The sequence below is a fragment of the Zeugodacus cucurbitae genome, chromosome 6 (assembly GCF_028554725.1).
Source record: "Zeugodacus cucurbitae isolate PBARC_wt_2022May chromosome 6, idZeuCucr1.2, whole genome shotgun sequence".
NCBI lineage: Eukaryota > Metazoa > Arthropoda > Insecta > Diptera > Tephritidae > Zeugodacus > Zeugodacus cucurbitae.
This window is the reverse complement of record NC_071671.1, coordinates 18,820,955-18,840,485: the sequence shown is the minus strand read 5'-3', so window position 1 is coordinate 18,840,485 and position 19,531 is coordinate 18,820,955. Positions and strand designations below refer to the sequence as shown.

Here is a 19,531-nt window from a genome sequence, read left to right as displayed (position 1 = left end):
AATGACAGTTAGAAACTTTCCTTACCATCGCTCCTCCAATAGAAATCTGTCCATGAGGATGTTGGGTTTATAAGTCTATTCACCATAATGTTTATTATCCACAGCATGTCTCCACAATATAATAAAATGACAAATTAATACCTCATTAAATGACAAGCAAGGAAGCTAATACCGCAAATAAGTCTAATACGACAGTCATGAATGATTTCTCAATCAAAATTAAATAAATATACATACATACATATGTACATATGTATGTACGAGTATAACTCGTGGTCAGTCTCTTAACAAATATTACTTGTTTGCGGAGCGAAAAATCAGCTATCGCTAGAAAAGCTTCGGTTTATACTCGTATCTAAGTTGGTAATTGCTTTCGTTGCTTATTAACTTGTTTTATTGTGCTTCAAATCAACCGGTTGCACTACAGATCAATGAAATAATGCTGAGTTCATTTCCCTGTGCGGTGATTTCAAATAAAGTTTATCACTTATTAAAAGAATTATTCAGGGGTTTCACCGTCAAGCCGTGCATCTTTAAATTATCCGTTTGTTGCTTGAACTTCTGTGCCGCTAAGCTGCGACCATTCATTTTTTGTAAAGCAAGCCAGTCGTGCTAGTGCAAATACTTGGCTTACCAACCGGCAGCAACAGGAAGTTCTACGGGAATTTCATACCAGTAGATTAGTAAGAGCTTTAGTATTTCCTTTCTGAGTAAGGTTTTAACGTAAAATTTTAAAATCTGTGTATATCAATATATATAGTCATACAGAATTTAAAGATTTAGATTAGAATAGGTTTCGGGCTGATCCCACTGAGATAAAAAAAATATAGGGATCCAGAATCTGTTATGAATCGATGAAGTAGATATAACCTATTTCGATTTATCATGATATCCAATATGTTTCAAAATCTGGTTTGCGAAAACTGGACCATCGGCGATGAAAATTAGGCTGCTAATTATGTAGAGTCAGATCAAGTGCCCCGAAAACGATCACTAAAGGGGATAACGTGAAAAAAGTTCACGATCTCGTATTGGCAGATCGCAATTGAAAGATATCTTAGGGAGTAAATATCTAATAAAACTGCTTACGTTAAATTCGATATGAAATATTGGACACGAGAAAGCTGTCGGTAAATAATACCACTTCACAGGAGTGTTTGACGCTTTTTATGTTCAATTCGAAGATTTTACGTCAATTCGTGATCGTCAACGGCACCCGGTGAACCTGCTCCGAAGTGAACGGGGACTGTTCCATCGGCAGAAAAGTGAGTGATTATATGTATATTAACACTTGGAGAAGGGCGAATCTGCCACAAAGGTTTATGCTGAATTATCTATCCGAATTGCAAAAAAACGCTCTCATATGAACACAGAAAGAGTAGTGTTCCACGTTAACAACGCATTGGTTCATATTTTCGAGTTCGATAATAAATACTGTAGACGTCCAAAAGGCGCAGTTAGAGATGAAAACATCCGAAAAATCTGCATAGTAATATTTTGGAATAACTTTAAAATAAAATTAATTGAAATATTTGACACTCTAACTATAACAGAGGAACACAATGGATATATCGGTATGCGAAAATTCTGAAATGGGTATTTGACGAATTATGAAACTATTATGAAATAGACCAAAAGGAGCTGAGTTTGGTACTGTTCAGTCAGATGTGTTGCATTGCAATAAATAAAAGGTGGATTCATAATTCTACCCAAGTTTCCAGTGGACAATGGACTGATGGATTTAAAGCCTTTCTTTTTGTCAGGAATACACTTGATTTGTCAGTTATCACTTTGAAATTGACTGCCCAGAAGCGACTGTGGTCCGAAAATATATTTTATACATATCTTTCTTAAGTCGATATTCAAAGCTACATTCTATTATCTCTAATCGGTAGTTTTCGAATGATCTTATTTGAAGGTTACCTATATATTCAATCCAAAGAGTTAGCGTAAAGGACAGGATCAACGCTATTTTATAATGTTTATATGATGACTTTCGGGAAATAATAAATATTGGACATGTTTAGCACTTCTCTCTTTAAATAACTGTCAATAGAAGCGTAGTTTGATCAGCTGAACTGTCAATGCAACAAACTGTCAAAAAATCTACAGTTGTATTTTCGAACTTTGAAATTCCACTTAGACTACCTGTACTGGAAAATATTTAAACTTTTCTCTACATTAGCTATTGGCGATGCTGAATTTGCATATTTTAGATACTATTTACTCTCTGTAGATCCCCTAATCGTGTATTTACTATTTAAAGTGTTTATATTTTGGCTGATGATTAGCATGGTCTTATTTATTGAATACGCGTGCTAGAAATAGCTTTTCATATTATTTCATGAAAAAAATTATAATTATAAGGTGTTAAAGAGTTGGTTTGAGAGAAAAGATAAATAAATTTGTGAAAGATAAATAAGGAAATGCAGAAGTGCTTCTAGGTATATACATAGATATTCGTACCAAAAGAAAAACAACGCAATGTGTAGATGTAACCCACACAAATGTTAGGTGATTTTTTTATTTTTCATGTATTTTCTTCAGTATGTCAGAAATTTCCCCCATTAAGGCAATAAATCAACAATTTATTGGTTATTGACGCACACACCCAACTCAGCAAGGAAATTTAATCAGCGCAATATACCAGTTGTCTATAAAAAATAATATAAGTCAAAAGTTCAATATTTTCGAAAAGTAACGTTAATTGAGACATGTTAAAAAAATAAAAACAAAATGTACTACATCTCTATTTAACAAAATTTCGAGTAAATATCTTTTCGTAATCTATAGCGGACGTCAGCAAATTCTTTCTGATTTAAATCTTATATTGATTTATTATCATGAAAAAAATAGTTCAATACCCGAATCTCCAGACCTTCACCAAACAGAAGGAAAAACAAGTAAGTAAGTTCGGGTGTCACAGAACATTTTATACTCTTGTAATTTATTTATTTAATTAAATTAATATAACAAACAATTTGACCCACATATTCGGTATATATATGGTATAGAGTCCATTGAAAGTTTGAAAACCCTAATATTAAGTATATGGGAGCTAGGGGAAGTTATGACCCGATTTCGCTCATTTTTGGCACGGAGACATATTACTAGAAGAAACATATTCCCTTCTTCAAAATATTTGAGAGACTTACCTATATTTTCGGTAAAACATTTGTTAGAAGCAGTGATGTCCTCATATTCGATATATAGGGTCTTGAAAACTTATGGACCGATTTCGACGACTTTTAGAAGGGCGATGCCATTCTTTAAATGCAATATTTTTGCAAAGTTCTGTTCGGATATCTTCACTAGTGCTTACTTTATATATTGTAAGGTAAACGATTCAGATCGACTTCAAAGATGTGGTATATGGGAAGTAGGCGTGGTTGTGAACCGATTTGGACTATTTTCACAACATATCATTGGGAATATATTATGAACCGAATTTCATTGAAATTGGTCGAGTAGTTTCGGAGATATGGAACCACGCCCATTTAAAATTGTATATAACATTTTGAGCGCACCTCTTCTGTACCATCTTTATAATAAAATTTAAGGTTTCTGGTGGTTTTCCTTATTGAATTAAAGCATTTTTAGTAGTTTTCAACATAACCTTTGTATGGGAGGTGGGCGTGGTTATAATCCGATTTCCTCCATTTTTGGACTGTATAAGGTAGTATCTAAAAGAAACGACTCTAGTAAGTTTCCTTGATATAGCTCTAGTAGTTTACGAGATATGTACAAAAAACTTACTGGTGGGCGGTGCCATGCCCACTTCCCAAAAAAAAATTACATACACATATGCCCCTTCATAGTGAGATCCTTCATACCAAATTTTACTTCAATATCTCAATTAATGGCTTAGTTTATAGCTCTTTATATGATTTCTGTTGATTTCTGTTCTTTATATGATTGCCATTTTGTGGGTGTGGCAGTGGTCCGATTACGTCCATCTTCGAACTTAACCTTCTTATGATGCCAAAAAATACGTCTTCCAAGTTTCATCAAGATATCTCAATGTTTACTCAAGTTACAGCTTGCACGGACGGACGGATAGACTGACGGACAGATAGACATCCGGATTTGAACTTTACTCGTCACACTGATCATTTTGATATACATAACCCTATATGTAACTCGTTTAGTTTTAGGACTAACAACCAACCGTTATGTGAACAAAACTATAATACTCTCTTTAGCAACTTTGTTGCGATAGTATAACAAAGTAGTTAATATGTAGTTCACCAGCAAATCTAGTCTGTATGTCTACAGAACAGGATGGTAGGTGTATACATAAAAACTTGCGAGTATTTTTCCATTATTAGCGACAAATTGGCACATTCAAGTTGGTGATATGATTTCTTTGTTGTAAAAAAAATATATTCTAATCTCTTTACCGATTAAGTGTCAAGTTTTTTTATACGCCCTAATATAACCTAATATTAATGTGGCTACGGTGAATCCCCACAACCCATGAATCTATACTGCACATTGTCCCTTCCTTTATATATGCTATATATGTACATATGTTGTGGTATTATATCCGTTATGATTGGGTAATCAGTCAGTCAAATCTGGTGGACTATTGCATGGTATAAATTTAAATTGCATTAAGTCAAAGTTAAAAGACTACATATGCACTGTATATATTGTGCTTACATATGCGGTTGTATCGGGTGGTTCATTGGTGTAATCGAGAAAGAGAAAAACAAAATTTTAAATTAATTTTTAAAGAGGAATTTTAAGCCCAGAAACTGCTGAAGGAGCTGTTTCTGTCTGTATCTGTTGGCTATATGTTGAGGGAGTGGAGTGCTAAAGCAGTGCAATTTCATTATTGGAAGACGGGCAAGTTTTATGTTAAATTCTATTTTCGCACTATAAAGCTTTAAAAAGGGAGCATATTGCTCTTTCCGACTTCATAACATTTTGATACAATATTCCAAGCCGAACCTAATCAAAATCACCTACATTTTCCCTCTTTGCTCTTTCAATTGGATTATAGGTGTATGAGAACCACTGTTTATCTATATTTACATATGTACAATAGTTATTAGCAGAGGCGGAAAAGGAGATTTGAATGTATTGAGTAAATAGTAACCGAATATATTTCCACATAAATAGACAGTTATGTTCAGAAAAATAGCAGCGCTTAGAAAGAAATATTTGCACATTTCAGAAATATTTTTCATTAAGATCGTTATTCTTTATTCCTGTTAAAATACATTCGATGCCATTATGTATGGAACTCGATTTCTTTTGCATGGATACCATGGGCACGCTTGCAGAAGTCCAGACGCTGAACACATTTTTTGACGGTTTTCAAGCATAAATCGGCCGATACTGCTGCAGTTTCACGCTCGATATTCGTACGAAGTTCATCAAACGTCGCTGGCTTGTTGGTATAGACAATAGTCTTGACGTAGTCCTCAAGAAATCGACGTAGCCCCCGCATAAATGTGGAGTACATGTGGATTGTGACATACGCTGTGTGGCCTGTGGCGCCATCCTGTTGGAACCACATATTTTCCAAGTCCATTTCATCCAATTCGGGGCCAAAAATATTCGGTTATCATTGAGCGGTAGATATTTTAATTCACAGTAACGTGCCGGTCTTGATCAACACGAAAGAAGTAAGGCCCAATAATGCCGCCGGCTCATAAAACGCACCAAATCGTAAATTTTTAGGGATGCAATGGTGACTCATGGAGTACATGTGGATTGCTGCCTGACCAATAACACATATTTTGCATAGTGTTCATGCACCTATTACCCAGACTGATTGCACTTCTACATTCCATAAATATGTTTTATTAAGCTGGTTTTCAGAAAACGTTATGCATAATATCGCACTATTCAAGTCAAGGGATTAGGCTGGCCATTGTTTTTCGTCAATAATGTTGTCTCTAACACTTCCGCTTACTATCTCTAAACTGTACGTTTCGACTTCTTGAAAACCCCATTTTTGAGACTTTTCTTTCTCTATATGCTGAACTTATTCTATTATTGTATAATATATGTATATCGACCATCCGACTTTGTATTAAAAGCAGTCCCAAATCGTTCTGAATCCTTTACGGTGATCTTTCAAACTGGAAAATTCCACTTTACATTTATGATTCATGAAATATTTCCTCATTTGGACTTTTACCATTTGATGTGGTTATTCGCGAACAAAAATCAGGTTTTCTTGTGATTCTTATATAAAATTGGTAAATTTTTGTGGGTTGCTGGATTTCAAATTGGCTTCTCACAAATGTCTTCTGATTGTCTCTGTCTAGAGCTAATATTTAGGTGTCTTCTAACTAATTCAATGATTTCTCTGTGAGTTTTTTCATCTATCTACCCTTTTAGGTCAGATGCTTTTAGTTTTTTTCTAAACTTATGTGTTTTCTTTACATTTTTTCAAGTTTATTAAATATAGAATTCCTTCGACCTGTAACAGCATTTCTTTTTTACCAAAACTTATTTTATTGTTTTAATCAATCCTAAGTGAGTTGTTTTACCACAATTATTAATTATTTTCTATACCGTTACAATTGAAGGTGAAATGGCTATTACACATGGATTAGGGGTATACATTCAAACATATCATAATTGGCACTGCTATTAATATGAACACAACTGTATATGTACACACTTGTGTATTCCAAAAGGGGGTAAATAACACTAAGTGCACGCTCTAGTTAAAAAGTAGATATATATATACTTACGTATGTAGATAGCCAATCAGTCATAAATATAGTACAACATACGTACAATATTTAATCACGGTTTCTTCAAAATATTTGAATTTTACAAAAAAAAAAACATTTAGAATATAATATTTAGTTAGAACGATAACAATGCGGATTTTTTTTGGTTTGACCTTGAAAATGTTTTTGCCCCCGTTTGAAATGCGTATGGCAATAAGGTACTTCATCCCAGTTGGAAAGCGACCCATGTATATTTTTTATACATATATTCGCATTACACTTTTCTGACACAAAAGTATCGCTATACGAAAATCATAATCCATCGATCGAGATTTAGTGATTCATATTCAGTCAAGAACAATACGACGAAAAATTACAGATTTAACAATAATTTTGTTATATAACGAAGAAGTCTAAAAGAAACAACGAGAGTTAGCCAATTTTGGACCTCAGCAAACTTAGTCAGCACCTTATGTTAACAAAACCAATAGATATATCAATAATTTAGCGAGGTAACCCTCAGAATAAATACTTTATCCTCAAAGATCATTGTCAACACCCATAGATGTAGATCTATGACATCTTTCCAAGATCTATCAGCCACAAAATAACTCTTCCTAAAAGTGAACCCTCGATATGCTGAGATTATCACTCACTCTCTAATCCTGATACGAGTTTATTTAGCTCTTCTTTCTAAAGGCTGTAGATGACATTTCTATGTCTCTGTCTAGGTTAGAGAGATACAACTTTCTCATAAATGTATTTTTTTTCGGCAGAATTTTAACAATCAATCCCGTCATCGATTTCGTCAGCTTTTTTTCGAAGGCATTATTCAACGTTTCTTTTTTCTTGCTTAGCTACTGTGAAGATAATCTAACTGATATGTTTATACTTTCATCGTACCTACGATTTTGATAAGAAATAATAATGAGTGATATCGAAGAATTATTTCGATTATTTTATAAAATAACAATTTTTACTAAGCATAACTGATCGATTAGATTGATGGATGGGTGGATAAATGCATGAGGTGTTTTTTAACAAAAAAACAATTGAGCAAACTCTTTTATATAACCTCTGCACGGTAGCAAACAAAACAAGTTAATACCCATAATTGATAAGTTAAGGATTAATTCAGGATACACTTTTAGATAACATATAACAGAAGGGGTATTAAAATTTTGATTTTTTGTGAAGTACACTGATACATGTACATATTGAGCCCGTTATAAATAAGTTTAAAGTTCACAATAAATTTAAAAAATCGTTATATGGGCGGTAAACATGGTTGTTGTCAAAATTTTGCAAACGTTGAAATTGTCATGATCTCATAAGATCGATAACTGCTTTTGGATATACCTTCAACAGAATGTTAGTTACATACTCCGCCTTCACTTTCTCGATGGCCTCACTATTTTGTCACAATGCAATGATTTGTCATTGTTTACAACCAATTAAATGGTCTTGCTCTCTAAAGGGGATTTCCGTTGGACCAACCTTACTTTGCATCCACTTGTTTACAATTGCATGTTGTAAATAAACTGTTATTACAACAACACTAATAGCAGTGCAATAAGCGTGCGTTCATAGAACTATTTGCTATTATTATTATTATTAATTTTGTAATTGATTTATTACACCGAAAAAAATAATAACAACAAGTGTAACCGAACATTTTATACTCTCGCAATTTATTGATGTAATTTTGTAAAGATAACACAATTTGACCCATATATTTGGCATAAAGTCCATTAGAATAACGAAAAACATCACATATAGTATATGAAAGCTGAGGCAATTCCTGAACCGATTTAACTCATTTTCCCCACCAAGGTTCACTATATCCAAGAATATACGCCCAATTGATTTTGCTTAGATATCTCACATATTAACCGATTAAGGTATTAAGCCCATTGTATTTTTGAAAAACATATAATTAGGTATATTGAAGCTAGGGAAGTTATAACACGTTTTTAACCACTATTAGAAAAAAAGTGATGTCACAGATCATATACAGTATTTGTGTAAAGTTTTGTTCCATTATCTTCATTAGTTCCTTATGTATACATTATAAAGTGAAGGAATGAGAAGGAATTCAAAATTGAGTTCAATGGGAAGTAGTCATGATTCTGAACCGATTTCATTCACATTTTCAGATTTTTCCACACGTGCCATCAGGGTGTCAAAAAAAGATTATGAACTGAATTTCATTGAAATCGGTCGAGTAGTTTTTTAGGTATGCTTTTTGACCCATAACTGGGCGACGCCACGTCCATTTTTCATTTTGTAGTAGTCAGTGAAAGTACAACACCAGGGATGGCTAACCCGATTCCCCAATCGATGACGATGGAATAGATGTTCGATTACCCGACCATGAAGAAATTCGAATAGCAATTACCCGCGTGAAGAACAACAAAGCGGCGGGGGCCGATAGATTACCGGCCAAATACGGCGGCGAAGAACTGATAAGGTGCATGCATCAGCTTCTTTGCAAAATATGGTCGGAAGAAAGCATGCCTGACGATTGGAATCTCAGTGTGCTCTGCCCAATCCATAAAAAGGGAGATCCCACAATATGCGCTAACTACTGTGGGATAAACCTCCTTAACATCGAATATAAGGTTCTATAGAGCATAACTAAAGCCCACCGTCAACAAACTGATTGGACCTTATCAGTGTGGCTTTAGACCTGGAAAATCAACAACTGACCAAATATTCACCATGCGACAAATCTTGGAGAAGACCGTGAAAGAAGGATCGGTACGATTTTACAGCCGCCTTCGACAGCACGAACAGGAGCTGCCTTTATACCGCGATGTCTGAATTTTGTATCTCCGCAAAACTAATACGGCTGTGTAAGCTGACGTTGAGCAACACCAAAAGCTCCGTCATGATCGGGAAGGACCTATCCGAGCCATTCGATACCAAACGAGGTTTCAGACAAAGTGACTCGCCATCGTGTGACTTCTTTAACTTGATGCTGGAAAAAATAGTACAAGCCGCAGAGCTAAACAGAGAAGGTACAATATTCTATAAGAGTGTACAGCTCCTGGAGTACGCCGATGATATTGATATCATTGGAAAGAACAACCGTGCCGTTAGTTCTGCTTTTTCCCGCCCAGATAAGGAAGCATAGCGAATGGGTCTGGTGGTGAACGAGGACAATACGAAATATCTCCTGTCATCAACAGTCTTGGCTCCCACGTCACTGATGACAGTCATAACTTTGAAGTTGTAGATAATTTCGTTTATCTGGGAACCAGTTTTAACAGCAATAACAATGTCAGCCTGGAAATCCAACGCAGAATCACTCTTGCCAACAGGTGCTACTTTGGACTGAGTAGGCAATTGAAAAGTAAAGTCCTCTCGACGAACAAAAACTAAACTCTACAAGTCGCTCATCATTCCCGTCCTACTTTATGGTGCAGAAGCGTGGACGATGTCAACATCCGATTCGGCAACACTAGGAGTTTTCGAGAGTAAGGTCCTGCTGAAGATTTATGGTCCTTTAAACATTGGCAACGGAAAATAACGCAGACGATGGAACGATGAGCTGTACGATTTATACAACATTGACATAGTTCACCGAATAAAAAGATAGCGGCAACGCTGGCTAGGTCAAGTTGTTCGAATGGACGAAAGTGCCCCAGCTCTGAAAGTGTTCGATGCAGTACCTCCACTCCGATGGAAGGACCAGGTGGAGAAAGACCTGGCTTCACTTGGTGTTACCAATTGGCGCCAAACTGCCAAAAGGAGAGATACGTGGCGCGCTGTTGTGGACTCGGCTATAACCGCATAAGCGATGTCTACGCCAGTCAAGAAGAAGAAGAGGGGGTACGTAAGAGAAACGACTGCAGACAGTTTAGTTTATATAGCTTTATTGGGGCAAGGCTACGCTCGCTTTTCCAAAAAAATTACATCTAGTTATGCCCCTTCTTAGTGCGATCCTTTGTACCAAATTTTACTTTTATAACTTTATTTATGGCTTAGTTATAACACTTTATGTGTTTTCGGTTTTCACCATTTTGTGGGCGTGGCTGTGGTCCGCTTTCAATAGCAACCCTCTCACGGTCCCAAGGAACATGTGTATCAAGTCTCGTCACGATATCTTAATTTTTACTTAAGTTATCCGTTGCACGTACGGAGGGACGGACAGACAGACAACTCGCCTGGTCATCCTGTTCTTTTTGATATAAAAAACCCTATATCTGTCTAGTTTTATGACTTACAAACAACCGTTATGTGAACAAAACTAAAATACTCTCTTAGCAAATTTTGTTGCGAGAAACTCAAACCTGTTATATTAATTAATTTATGTTTCAGTGTTAATTTGGCTTATTTTTCTTATTTTACTTTTTCATTTATATCTGCGCAGCATTAAAGAACCCTTAACGCTCTTAAGTCACCATTGAACTCATTGTACTCCTTAAGCCAAGTACATATATAACAAAATTAAACTTGTACTTTCACGAGTTTGTATGATTTAAACAAATGGAATGTTTTAAACAATGACACAATTTTTAGAAATGTCAGTACAAGTAAACACAAACATATGTATGTACATATTTTCAATGAAAAATAAATGTGTATAATTAAATAGGAATTCCCAAAACTGATAAATAACAATTTCATATAAATATTTTTGTTACTACATATATACCTGAGTATGTTGTTTGCACGTACGAAATATATGCACAGCTGTGTAATTCAGTTCTTCTTCTTCAGTTTCTAATTAATGTTATTAAATGTTAATAGGAAAATTGTAATCTAAAGCAGTCATTAATTGCATTAGGTTAGGTACAATGGCTGTGCGCCACCGGAGGAAACACATTTAGACTATTGAGGGCAGTGCTTTGAGTTGCAAAAAAAAATTAATTGTACTAGTATGATCAACATTAATAAAACATTCAATTGGGTTAGTTGTCTTTTTAGTTTTATTTATGAAAATATAGTTGTATTTAATTTTACTTTTACACTTTACATTTGCAAAATTTATACAAATCAACGCTTTATACACTACTACTACGAACGTTTCGAGAATTTACATTTCAGTTCTATTTGATATGTGAACATTTTTCAATATAAAGGCAAATTTTATATTTTTAAACACTAATTTTTGTAAATTATATAGTATACATATGTAATCTTACTATAGTTTAACAAATTTGAGCAAATTTTAAAAATTTTATTATTATTAATATCTTTATGTATTTAAAGCTTTATATATATTACAATTGTTACTATATAATTATGTTGTTTTTAGTTGTAGTTGCATATAATTATAACGTATTTTTGCAGCAAAAAAAAATTTTTTTTCGAGAATGAACATAATTTTTTATATAAATGTTTCTGAAACAACATAAGTTCAAATAACTTTTTAAGGTACTGTTAGTATGTTATTTAACTAAATGAAAAGTTAGTGTAAATAGTTGCAATAAATCTCAATATACAAGAACAAAAAAGTCTAAAAAAAGACATATATTAATAAAAAGAAAAACAGAAAAATCTAAAAATAGTATATATATTAACAAAGAATATGCTTTCAAAATCCACGCAAAGAGATTCATATATGCAATACGAAGAAATTTTAAAAAAAAAAGTGGACATTAATAAATTTTTTAACACAACCACTAAAGAGACTGCCAAAATACATATACGTATTTATTAAAGAGAATCATTTTAGAGTATGTCCGTTATACTGGGTATTTTGGCACTTATCACGTTGTCGAGCATTGCACCTTCTTATCAGACTTGTTGCTTTAAATTTCTTATTTGTGTAATAAACACTTTTGCTTAGCTTTAATACATTGGTGCGAGCCGAACATTTTCACTATCGAACTGCAGATAGACAAACAAGAAAAAAGAAATCAATACAAACAAGTTGTGTTGCGTGACTTTAGTACAATGTCAACAAAGTTGCAACAAATAAGATAGTTACACTAGCTAAAGGAGTTTCAGTGCTGCCGCCACCGTGCGTTAATTCGTACAATTCCTCATCCGTTTGCGTTTGCGCCTCTATTTTGTACATAAACTCAGCTGTTACGGGCTTATGATCGGATAGTACGTAATTGGGATGAGATTTATACGATAACTGGGTTATATTCAAAGTTATATCAGGATAACGATTTTCCTGCACACGATGTAAGATACGATCACACCATGCTGGACGTCGTTTCAAATCGTATTCCGATGTGCCTTCAATGAATTTGAATGTCGGTGCGAAAGTTGGTGGTTCTTCGGAGAGTAGCGCAAATGCATTGCCTGTACTGCGTGCCAATGTTAATTGATCACGTTCGAGTAACTCCTCCAATTTACCTTGTTCCACTAAAGAGCGTACATCCCATGCTGAATCGCTGCCAGTTAAACGGAAATTAAGATCACCAAACCAGAAAACGTAATCATGATCGAAAATATTACGATATTTTGGTATTTTGTAATGGTGATTATTCACAATTTGATTGTAGTCTTCGATGCGTTCACTCAACTTGTCATCATGTGCCGCTAAATGTGCACCCACAAATGTTACACCGGTACCATAGAGACTCATGCGTATGCTTACGGCACCTTTATTACCCCATAAACCACCTAAACCAGTACGTGTACTCTGTCCCTCCACGTCTTTTATATGTGGTTCGTGTTTGGGTTGTGCAAACATCATAATTAAGATACCTTGCAGTTGTTCTGTACCAACTTTAATATAGTTGTGTGGTGTAAGATGCTCATTAATTTTAAATGTCCATGGATCATCATTGAAAATATTGAGGAATTGATTTTTAGCATGTGTACTGACTTCTTGCAATGCCACAACGTAAATATCCGGCAATTGTTGGTCCGGGCAGGCTGTTGTACCGTTTAGTGACAAAGCATCCATCATAGAAATATCTTTTGGGTGGTGAGTCCCGACATTCCAGGTTAGGATGTAAACACATAAATTAGCTATTATTGATGCACTCATTGCGAGTTAATTATACACACTTCCGTCACTGTAAATTAATATAAGTATTACTCATATAAGCAGTATTAGTGCTGATGTGAAATTTTTTATACGGTCACGATCAGGTTACTTGACAGCTACTAATCCACGAATTAGTGAATAACAAATTTGCTATTACTAATACTATCTAAACGCTGTCTGCTGGTTGTCAAATATATTGCTTTGTTTTATGCTGGCCTTCAAATCTGGTGTCATCAGCATTCAGATATATCTTTGGAGTGTTAAACCTCCAGAACACCTTAAACTGTATTGCTCCTCAGTACTGCAGTTAGTTATGTTTCCTTTTAGTCCAATACAAGAGAAATGTTTATTTATGTTACTAATTAAATTAATTAAATCAAAACAAAATTACCTTTTCTACACACTTTTTCACTTGTTTGGGCACTGTTGACGTTTCAGTATTTTGTGTTTTTGTTTAACAAACATATGTTGAGCTGTGTTTAGCGTGCATATGACAACTGTGGTTATGTTAAACAAAATAAATATTTAAAACTGCAATTTTTAACTGTTAACTCGAAAAACCAAAATATTGCACATTTTAACAATTAAATGTTGGGACATTTAACATACAACTGGAATTGTAATTGTAATAGATACATTTAAATGTATACTTAAAATCTGATATGGGCACGTATGGTGTAATTATGAAACCTTACGTTGTTTACCGTTTTTTGACATTTGCTACAACGCACAAACAACACATCTTAGTTTACAAACAGCTGATTCGTAAAATTTTTATTTAATAATATTTTGTGCGCATATATTTTCCAACCAAATTGCACAGAAAGTGTAAATTTTTAAAATGACTTTAGATGCACATAAAGGAGAAGATAAATTGTTGACCACTATTCAACAGGAATATAAAATACTGGCAGAGTAGTAAGTAGAAACATTTGGCGCACCATTTACTTTGAATATTATTAATCAGTGATTTTATTTAAAGCAAAATGATTGAATCCGAAAAAATAGGCGGGGTCTATGTTATACCGTCATATGGAAACTCGCTTTGTAAGTTAACTTAATAAATTATACTGGATTATACTTTATATTCTTATTCTATTTCAGTATGGTTTGGTGTCATATTTGTGCGACAAGGATTTTACGTTGATGCAGTTTTTCGTTTTACAATACTATTGCCTGATAAATTTCCCGACGATAAGACATTGCCTGTAAGCGAACTGCATATTCAAATATCACAATTATTAATTTTCAATTTCTTCTTTAAATACAAGACCGTTATCTTCCAAAATGAAATCATACACCCACTCATTTGCCCTTATACCGGTTCTTTGGATATTTCATGCGCTTTTCCTTATTGGCGTACTGGCGAAGACCACATTTGGCAGTTACTGAAGTATATACAAGCGATATTTAACGATCCCATTGAGTGCACACGCCTTGCCGCTACTGGTGCCAAATATAACAATGCCGAGGCAGCAGAATTACTTTCACAGAATCGTGCTGAATTCATAGCGCGAGCTAAAGACTGTGCTGGGTCCAGTAAAGAACGTATTTATGATGAACCACCCACTGAGGATCCACATTATATAGTGTTTGAAAAATTCGACACAGATATTCATGGACCAATAAAGGAGCGCATATGTTCGGGCAAAGATCTACCAGAAAGCCCCACTGTGCCATCAAATGGGCTTTCATGGGTAAAGGAAGGTGAATTCAAACCGCTAAGCGTTGAGTAATAAAATTTAGCGTTGTAGTATTTAGTTATTAAAATGTTAAGTATTAATTAAATTGTATAATCAGTAGTTAGCAATAATTTCTAGTTATTTACAAAAACAATAAAAAATAGTTCTAAACTTTAACAATATTAATTTTACACTTCTTCAAATATACCAAAACGTTGAGTATCTATTACCCAATCATTTTCCAGCCCCAAACGCTTATCACGCCATGTGAAATGCGTAGGTGGTGCTTGTTCGCCATTGATAAATTCAAAATTTCGGCTTAACTCTATAGCTAATTTCGAGCGTATCAAACCAATGCCACCCACTTTAGACCATGCGGGATGGTAAACACGTCCGGTTTTCGGATTCATATAAATCTTTTGTGGTAAAAATTCAGTGGTAAGTTGTTCCCCAGCATGTGCGTACAACAAACGATCACCACCTAATGCACAATTTTACATAGATACATAAATATAAAAAAATATTGTGCATTTGAGTAATTACCCTTATCGTCTGGTAGCACATGTGTAAACACAATTGGTGTATCATCACAGCGTATGAAGTTACGTTCACGTCCACATAAAGATAAATACGGAAAATCTTCACGATATCGCTTTGTATCATTCAGTTTTACGCGACTAAAGAAGAATTTCAAGAATTGCTTTTCCTTAAAGCAAGAGGTAAAGTTTTTCATCTTGGCGTCGTCTAAAAAAAGCTGTTCACATTTAGAAATTTACAACTTTTTGAAACTTTGCAAATGAATCTCTAATTGCGAAATAACTCACCATGCCTTCGTGATCTATATAATAGAAATATTCACGTATTTTTGGTTCTGGCTCCTGACCCTGCACATAACTTATGCTGCGCAAATGACTGCTCCTGTGCATGCATGTAGTTGCGACAATATCTTTTAATTTATTTCCTGCACAGCTTAAACCGTAACGAAAAATCATTTTAAAAGCTATTGAAGAGAATATGCGCCTTTGAAATAGATATTTTAAGTATAAACTAAAAACACTTGTTCGATCGAGTTAAATAAAAACAAATGAACTAATCACAACAAAACAAAAATCAGCTGTGTAGATGCATCCTGCGATTTGACAGTACACAAACAAACACAAATAACAGGAAATTCAATTTTAAGCGGATATCAGTGAAGTGGAAGGGCAAATTAATATGAAGTATCTCTAATAAAATTATGAATTTACAAATATTGTAGAAATTTTATAATTGTATAAATACAGTTGAACTTCCATAACTCGAATTTCTATAACTCCAGTTCTCCATAACTCAAACTCTTGAATTGGCAATAGAAGTCAAATTTCATACAAATTTCCTTCCGTAACTCCAAGTTTTTTGTGGATTATGGTGATTCGAGTTAGGGAAGTTCAACTGTAATATAAAGCATTTTAAATATTTGGATGTGATTGGATGAATAAACAGTCATTGTTGGCATGCTTTCTTGCGATATCTAAAAAATTTACACAAAAGTAGGTTGGGTGGATTATAGTGCAATTTAATGTGTGCAATCTTCTTGCATACCCACATACATACATTCATTCATGAAGTGCGTGACTAGTATAAAGTTAATTTTATGTTCAAATAGTTGCTAACTTATATTAAAAAAAATTACTGACAAAGATTAGTTGTTGTTGTTGTAACGGTTACCCAAACCTGAGACGGCAAGCCTAGACTAATTGTCATCTAACGGGAGACCCAGGAAACGATGATATATATTGAGTATGTCAGGGTCTAGTCTGGATAAGTTGGATCTGCTACAATATCCCGAGCAAAGTTGCGCGTGGATCATTCTCGAGGCAATTCGAATGTCTACAATTCCTACAACAACCGGTTCTGCGATACCGGGATTGACTCGTATTTTCAGATTCCACAAAGGGCTGTTATTTCGTCGACTCAGACCTGTTTGGATCGGTAAGTTTTAGATTAGATTTTTAGACAAAGTTTAGTAGTTTCTTATACTTCCTAAACAAATTCAATATGCGCCCCCTTCCTATGAGAAGTTTGGCCAACCATTTAACAGATTCTGACGCGCACCATATTACAATTAAATATACACTTACATACATACACACATATGTATCTACAACAAATGTAAATTTGGCTTTTCGTTTAAACAATTTTATTAATAAATTGTAAAAATGGGTATTCATAAGTGTAGTATTTACGTACATGGAATGCACATAAAAATTTATTGTTTACCGTTGGATAATAAAGTACATCTGTATATAGCATTCAGGCTTACGTTTGTAAAACGGTCTGATTATACATATCTTACAAATTCATTGAATTCAAATCTACTCGGAAGCTTCACATCTCTTATCAGTGTTATTTACCGCTGAGGTCATCACAACAAACTGAAATTGGCAGCGTATAAAAACATTACATTTTTGAACTCTTAATTTAGTATAGTACAAACTGATTAAGTAGCATGAACAGATTTCAAAATTATATTATCATCTTGCTGCTAGCTACAGCCGTTGGTGCATTTCACGAAGAATCAGTATTCGAAGATGAAGATATTTACAATCAGGCATTACCAACAGTGCCTTCCACTGGTATCACCGTACCAGGTACAAAATGGTGTGGACCCGGAAATACAGCGGCAGATTATAATGATTTAGGCATTCAACGTGAGACTGACACATGCTGTCGTCAGCATGATCATTGTGAAGAAATACTAGAATCAAAACAATCACTATATGGACTTAATAACAGCGATTTGTTTCCTATGTGAGTGACACTAGTTAAGGTTTTTATATATAACAATTATACTATTAATAACATAAATATTTAAATATTTTAGTATGAAATGCACGTGTGAGCAAATCTTTTTGAACTGCCTACAATCTATTGATAATATGTTTGCAAATACCTTGGGACGTGTCTACTTTGGTACACGCAAAAAATGTTTCGCAAACGGATATCCAATTGTGCGCTGCAAGCAGCATCAAAATGGAACTTATCGACAACGTTGTATACTGTATGAAGTGGATAAACAACAACCAAAAATTTGGCAATTCTATGATATGCCATTTTATAGCTATAAGCGTTAGTTTATGTTTTGCAAATATACATACGTACATTTAAGTGAATATAGTTAATTAATGTAAATCGGAAATAAAAGTAAACGAACAAAGATTAAAATTGAAAACCTGACTCACCTTTATTATCAACTTAACACACGGTTTTATATACTACTAGTTGTGTTTAATTTGTATTTAGCAATTTTATTCACTTTTTATTAAATAAAATACTGTTTTAAGAGTAACACACTCTAATTTAAATAAACAGTTTTGTACAATATACACAAGTTCAATAACTTTTCACCGAACAGTCATTTAAAAGGCGCGCTCGACTATTTTCAAAGCCAAAAACAGCTGTTACCTTATCGCTTGCACACAGTTGCATTCGTTGTTTATAGAATTTAAATTACAATTGCAAATTGAAGTTAATTTTTTAGTAACAGTAATGTGTATTGTATATAGTAGATTCATTGTAAAACAAATTATCTTTACGTTTTTCATATATACATATGTATATATATAAATGTATGACAATAGTTGTATTCCCAAACTCGATTAGGATCGGGAAGGACGAGGTTTCAGACAAGGTGACTCACTATCCTGTGACTTATTTAACTTTATGCTGCTTCAGAGCTAAATAGAGAAGGTACAATCTTCTAAAAGAGTGTACAGCTGCTAGCGTAGGCCGATGATATTGATATCATTGGAAAGAACAACCATGCCGTTAGTTCTGATTTTTCCCGCTTGGGTAAGGAAGCGAAGCGAATGTTTCTGGAGGTAAATGAGGACAAGACGAAATATCTCCTAGAACTAGTATCAACAACACCAACAATTCGCCTCGAAATCCAACGCAAATCACTCTTGCCAACAGGTGCTACTTTGAACTGAGTAGGCAATTGAAAAGTAAAGTCCTCTCTCGACGAACCAAAATCAAACTTTTCAAGTTGCTTATCATTCCCGTTTTCGAGAGGACAGTTTTGCGCAAGATTTGAACGATGAACTGTACGAGTTATGCGACGACTTTGACTTAGTTCAGCGAATAAAAAGACAGCGGCTACGCTGGCTAGGTCATGTTGTCCGCATGGACGAAAACACTCCAGCTTTGAAAGTGTTCGA

At 34.4% G+C, this 19,531-nt stretch overlaps 5 protein-coding genes across 8 annotated transcripts in view; 2 read left to right on the top strand and 3 right to left on the bottom strand.

Annotated features, from left to right (window-relative positions):
- LOC105216824 (protein Rae1) overlaps positions 1–18,690 on the bottom strand; it is a 54,683-nt gene extending 35,993 nt beyond the window's left edge. For both annotated transcript variants that reach the window (XM_011191508.3, XM_011191509.3), the window contains exon 1: positions 18,554–18,690. The gene's annotated coding sequence lies outside the window, so the exon portion shown is untranslated. The remainder of the gene's footprint in view (positions 1–18,553) is intronic.
- On the bottom strand, positions 11,607–14,201 carry Inpp5j_1 (phosphatidylinositol 4,5-bisphosphate 5-phosphatase A). 3 transcript variants are annotated; one of them, XM_011191501.3, is made up of 3 exons: positions 14,042–14,201; positions 12,634–13,970; positions 11,607–12,533 (listed from the first exon to the last, which is right to left on the bottom strand). In XM_011191501.3, the coding sequence occupies exons 2-3, from the start codon at positions 13,648–13,650 to the stop codon at positions 12,495–12,497; spliced, it is 1,056 nt and encodes a 351-aa protein (XP_011189803.1). In that variant the 5' UTR covers positions 13,651–13,970; positions 14,042–14,201; the 3' UTR covers positions 11,607–12,494. The 3 variants fall into 3 exon arrangements, with proteins under 3 accessions (XP_011189803.1, XP_011189802.1, XP_054089160.1); XM_011191500.3 differs by having other exon boundaries at positions 11,607–13,678; positions 13,743–13,970; XM_054233185.1 differs by having other exon boundaries at positions 11,607–13,970.
- LOC105216820 (protein crossbronx) lies at positions 14,379–15,514 on the top strand. The gene is made up of 4 exons (XM_011191502.3): positions 14,379–14,568; positions 14,633–14,697; positions 14,755–14,858; positions 14,922–15,514. The coding sequence occupies exons 1-4, from the start codon at positions 14,492–14,494 to the stop codon at positions 15,384–15,386; spliced, it is 711 nt and encodes a 236-aa protein (XP_011189804.1). The 5' UTR covers positions 14,379–14,491; the 3' UTR covers positions 15,387–15,514.
- On the bottom strand, positions 15,382–16,461 carry LOC105216821 (UPF0598 protein CG30010). Its single transcript, XM_011191503.3, has 3 exons — positions 16,157–16,461; positions 15,876–16,086; positions 15,382–15,813 (listed from the first exon to the last, which is right to left on the bottom strand). The coding sequence occupies exons 1-3, from the start codon at positions 16,322–16,324 to the stop codon at positions 15,521–15,523; spliced, it is 672 nt and encodes a 223-aa protein (XP_011189805.2). The 5' UTR covers positions 16,325–16,461; the 3' UTR covers positions 15,382–15,520.
- On the top strand, positions 17,779–18,543 carry LOC105216823 (phospholipase A2). Its single transcript, XM_011191507.3, has 2 exons — positions 17,779–18,122; positions 18,196–18,543. Exons 1-2 carry the CDS (start codon positions 17,821–17,823, stop codon positions 18,443–18,445), a joined length of 552 nt encoding a protein of 183 aa, XP_011189809.1. The 5' UTR covers positions 17,779–17,820; the 3' UTR covers positions 18,446–18,543.
- Positions 18,691–19,531: the final 841 nt, after the last annotated feature.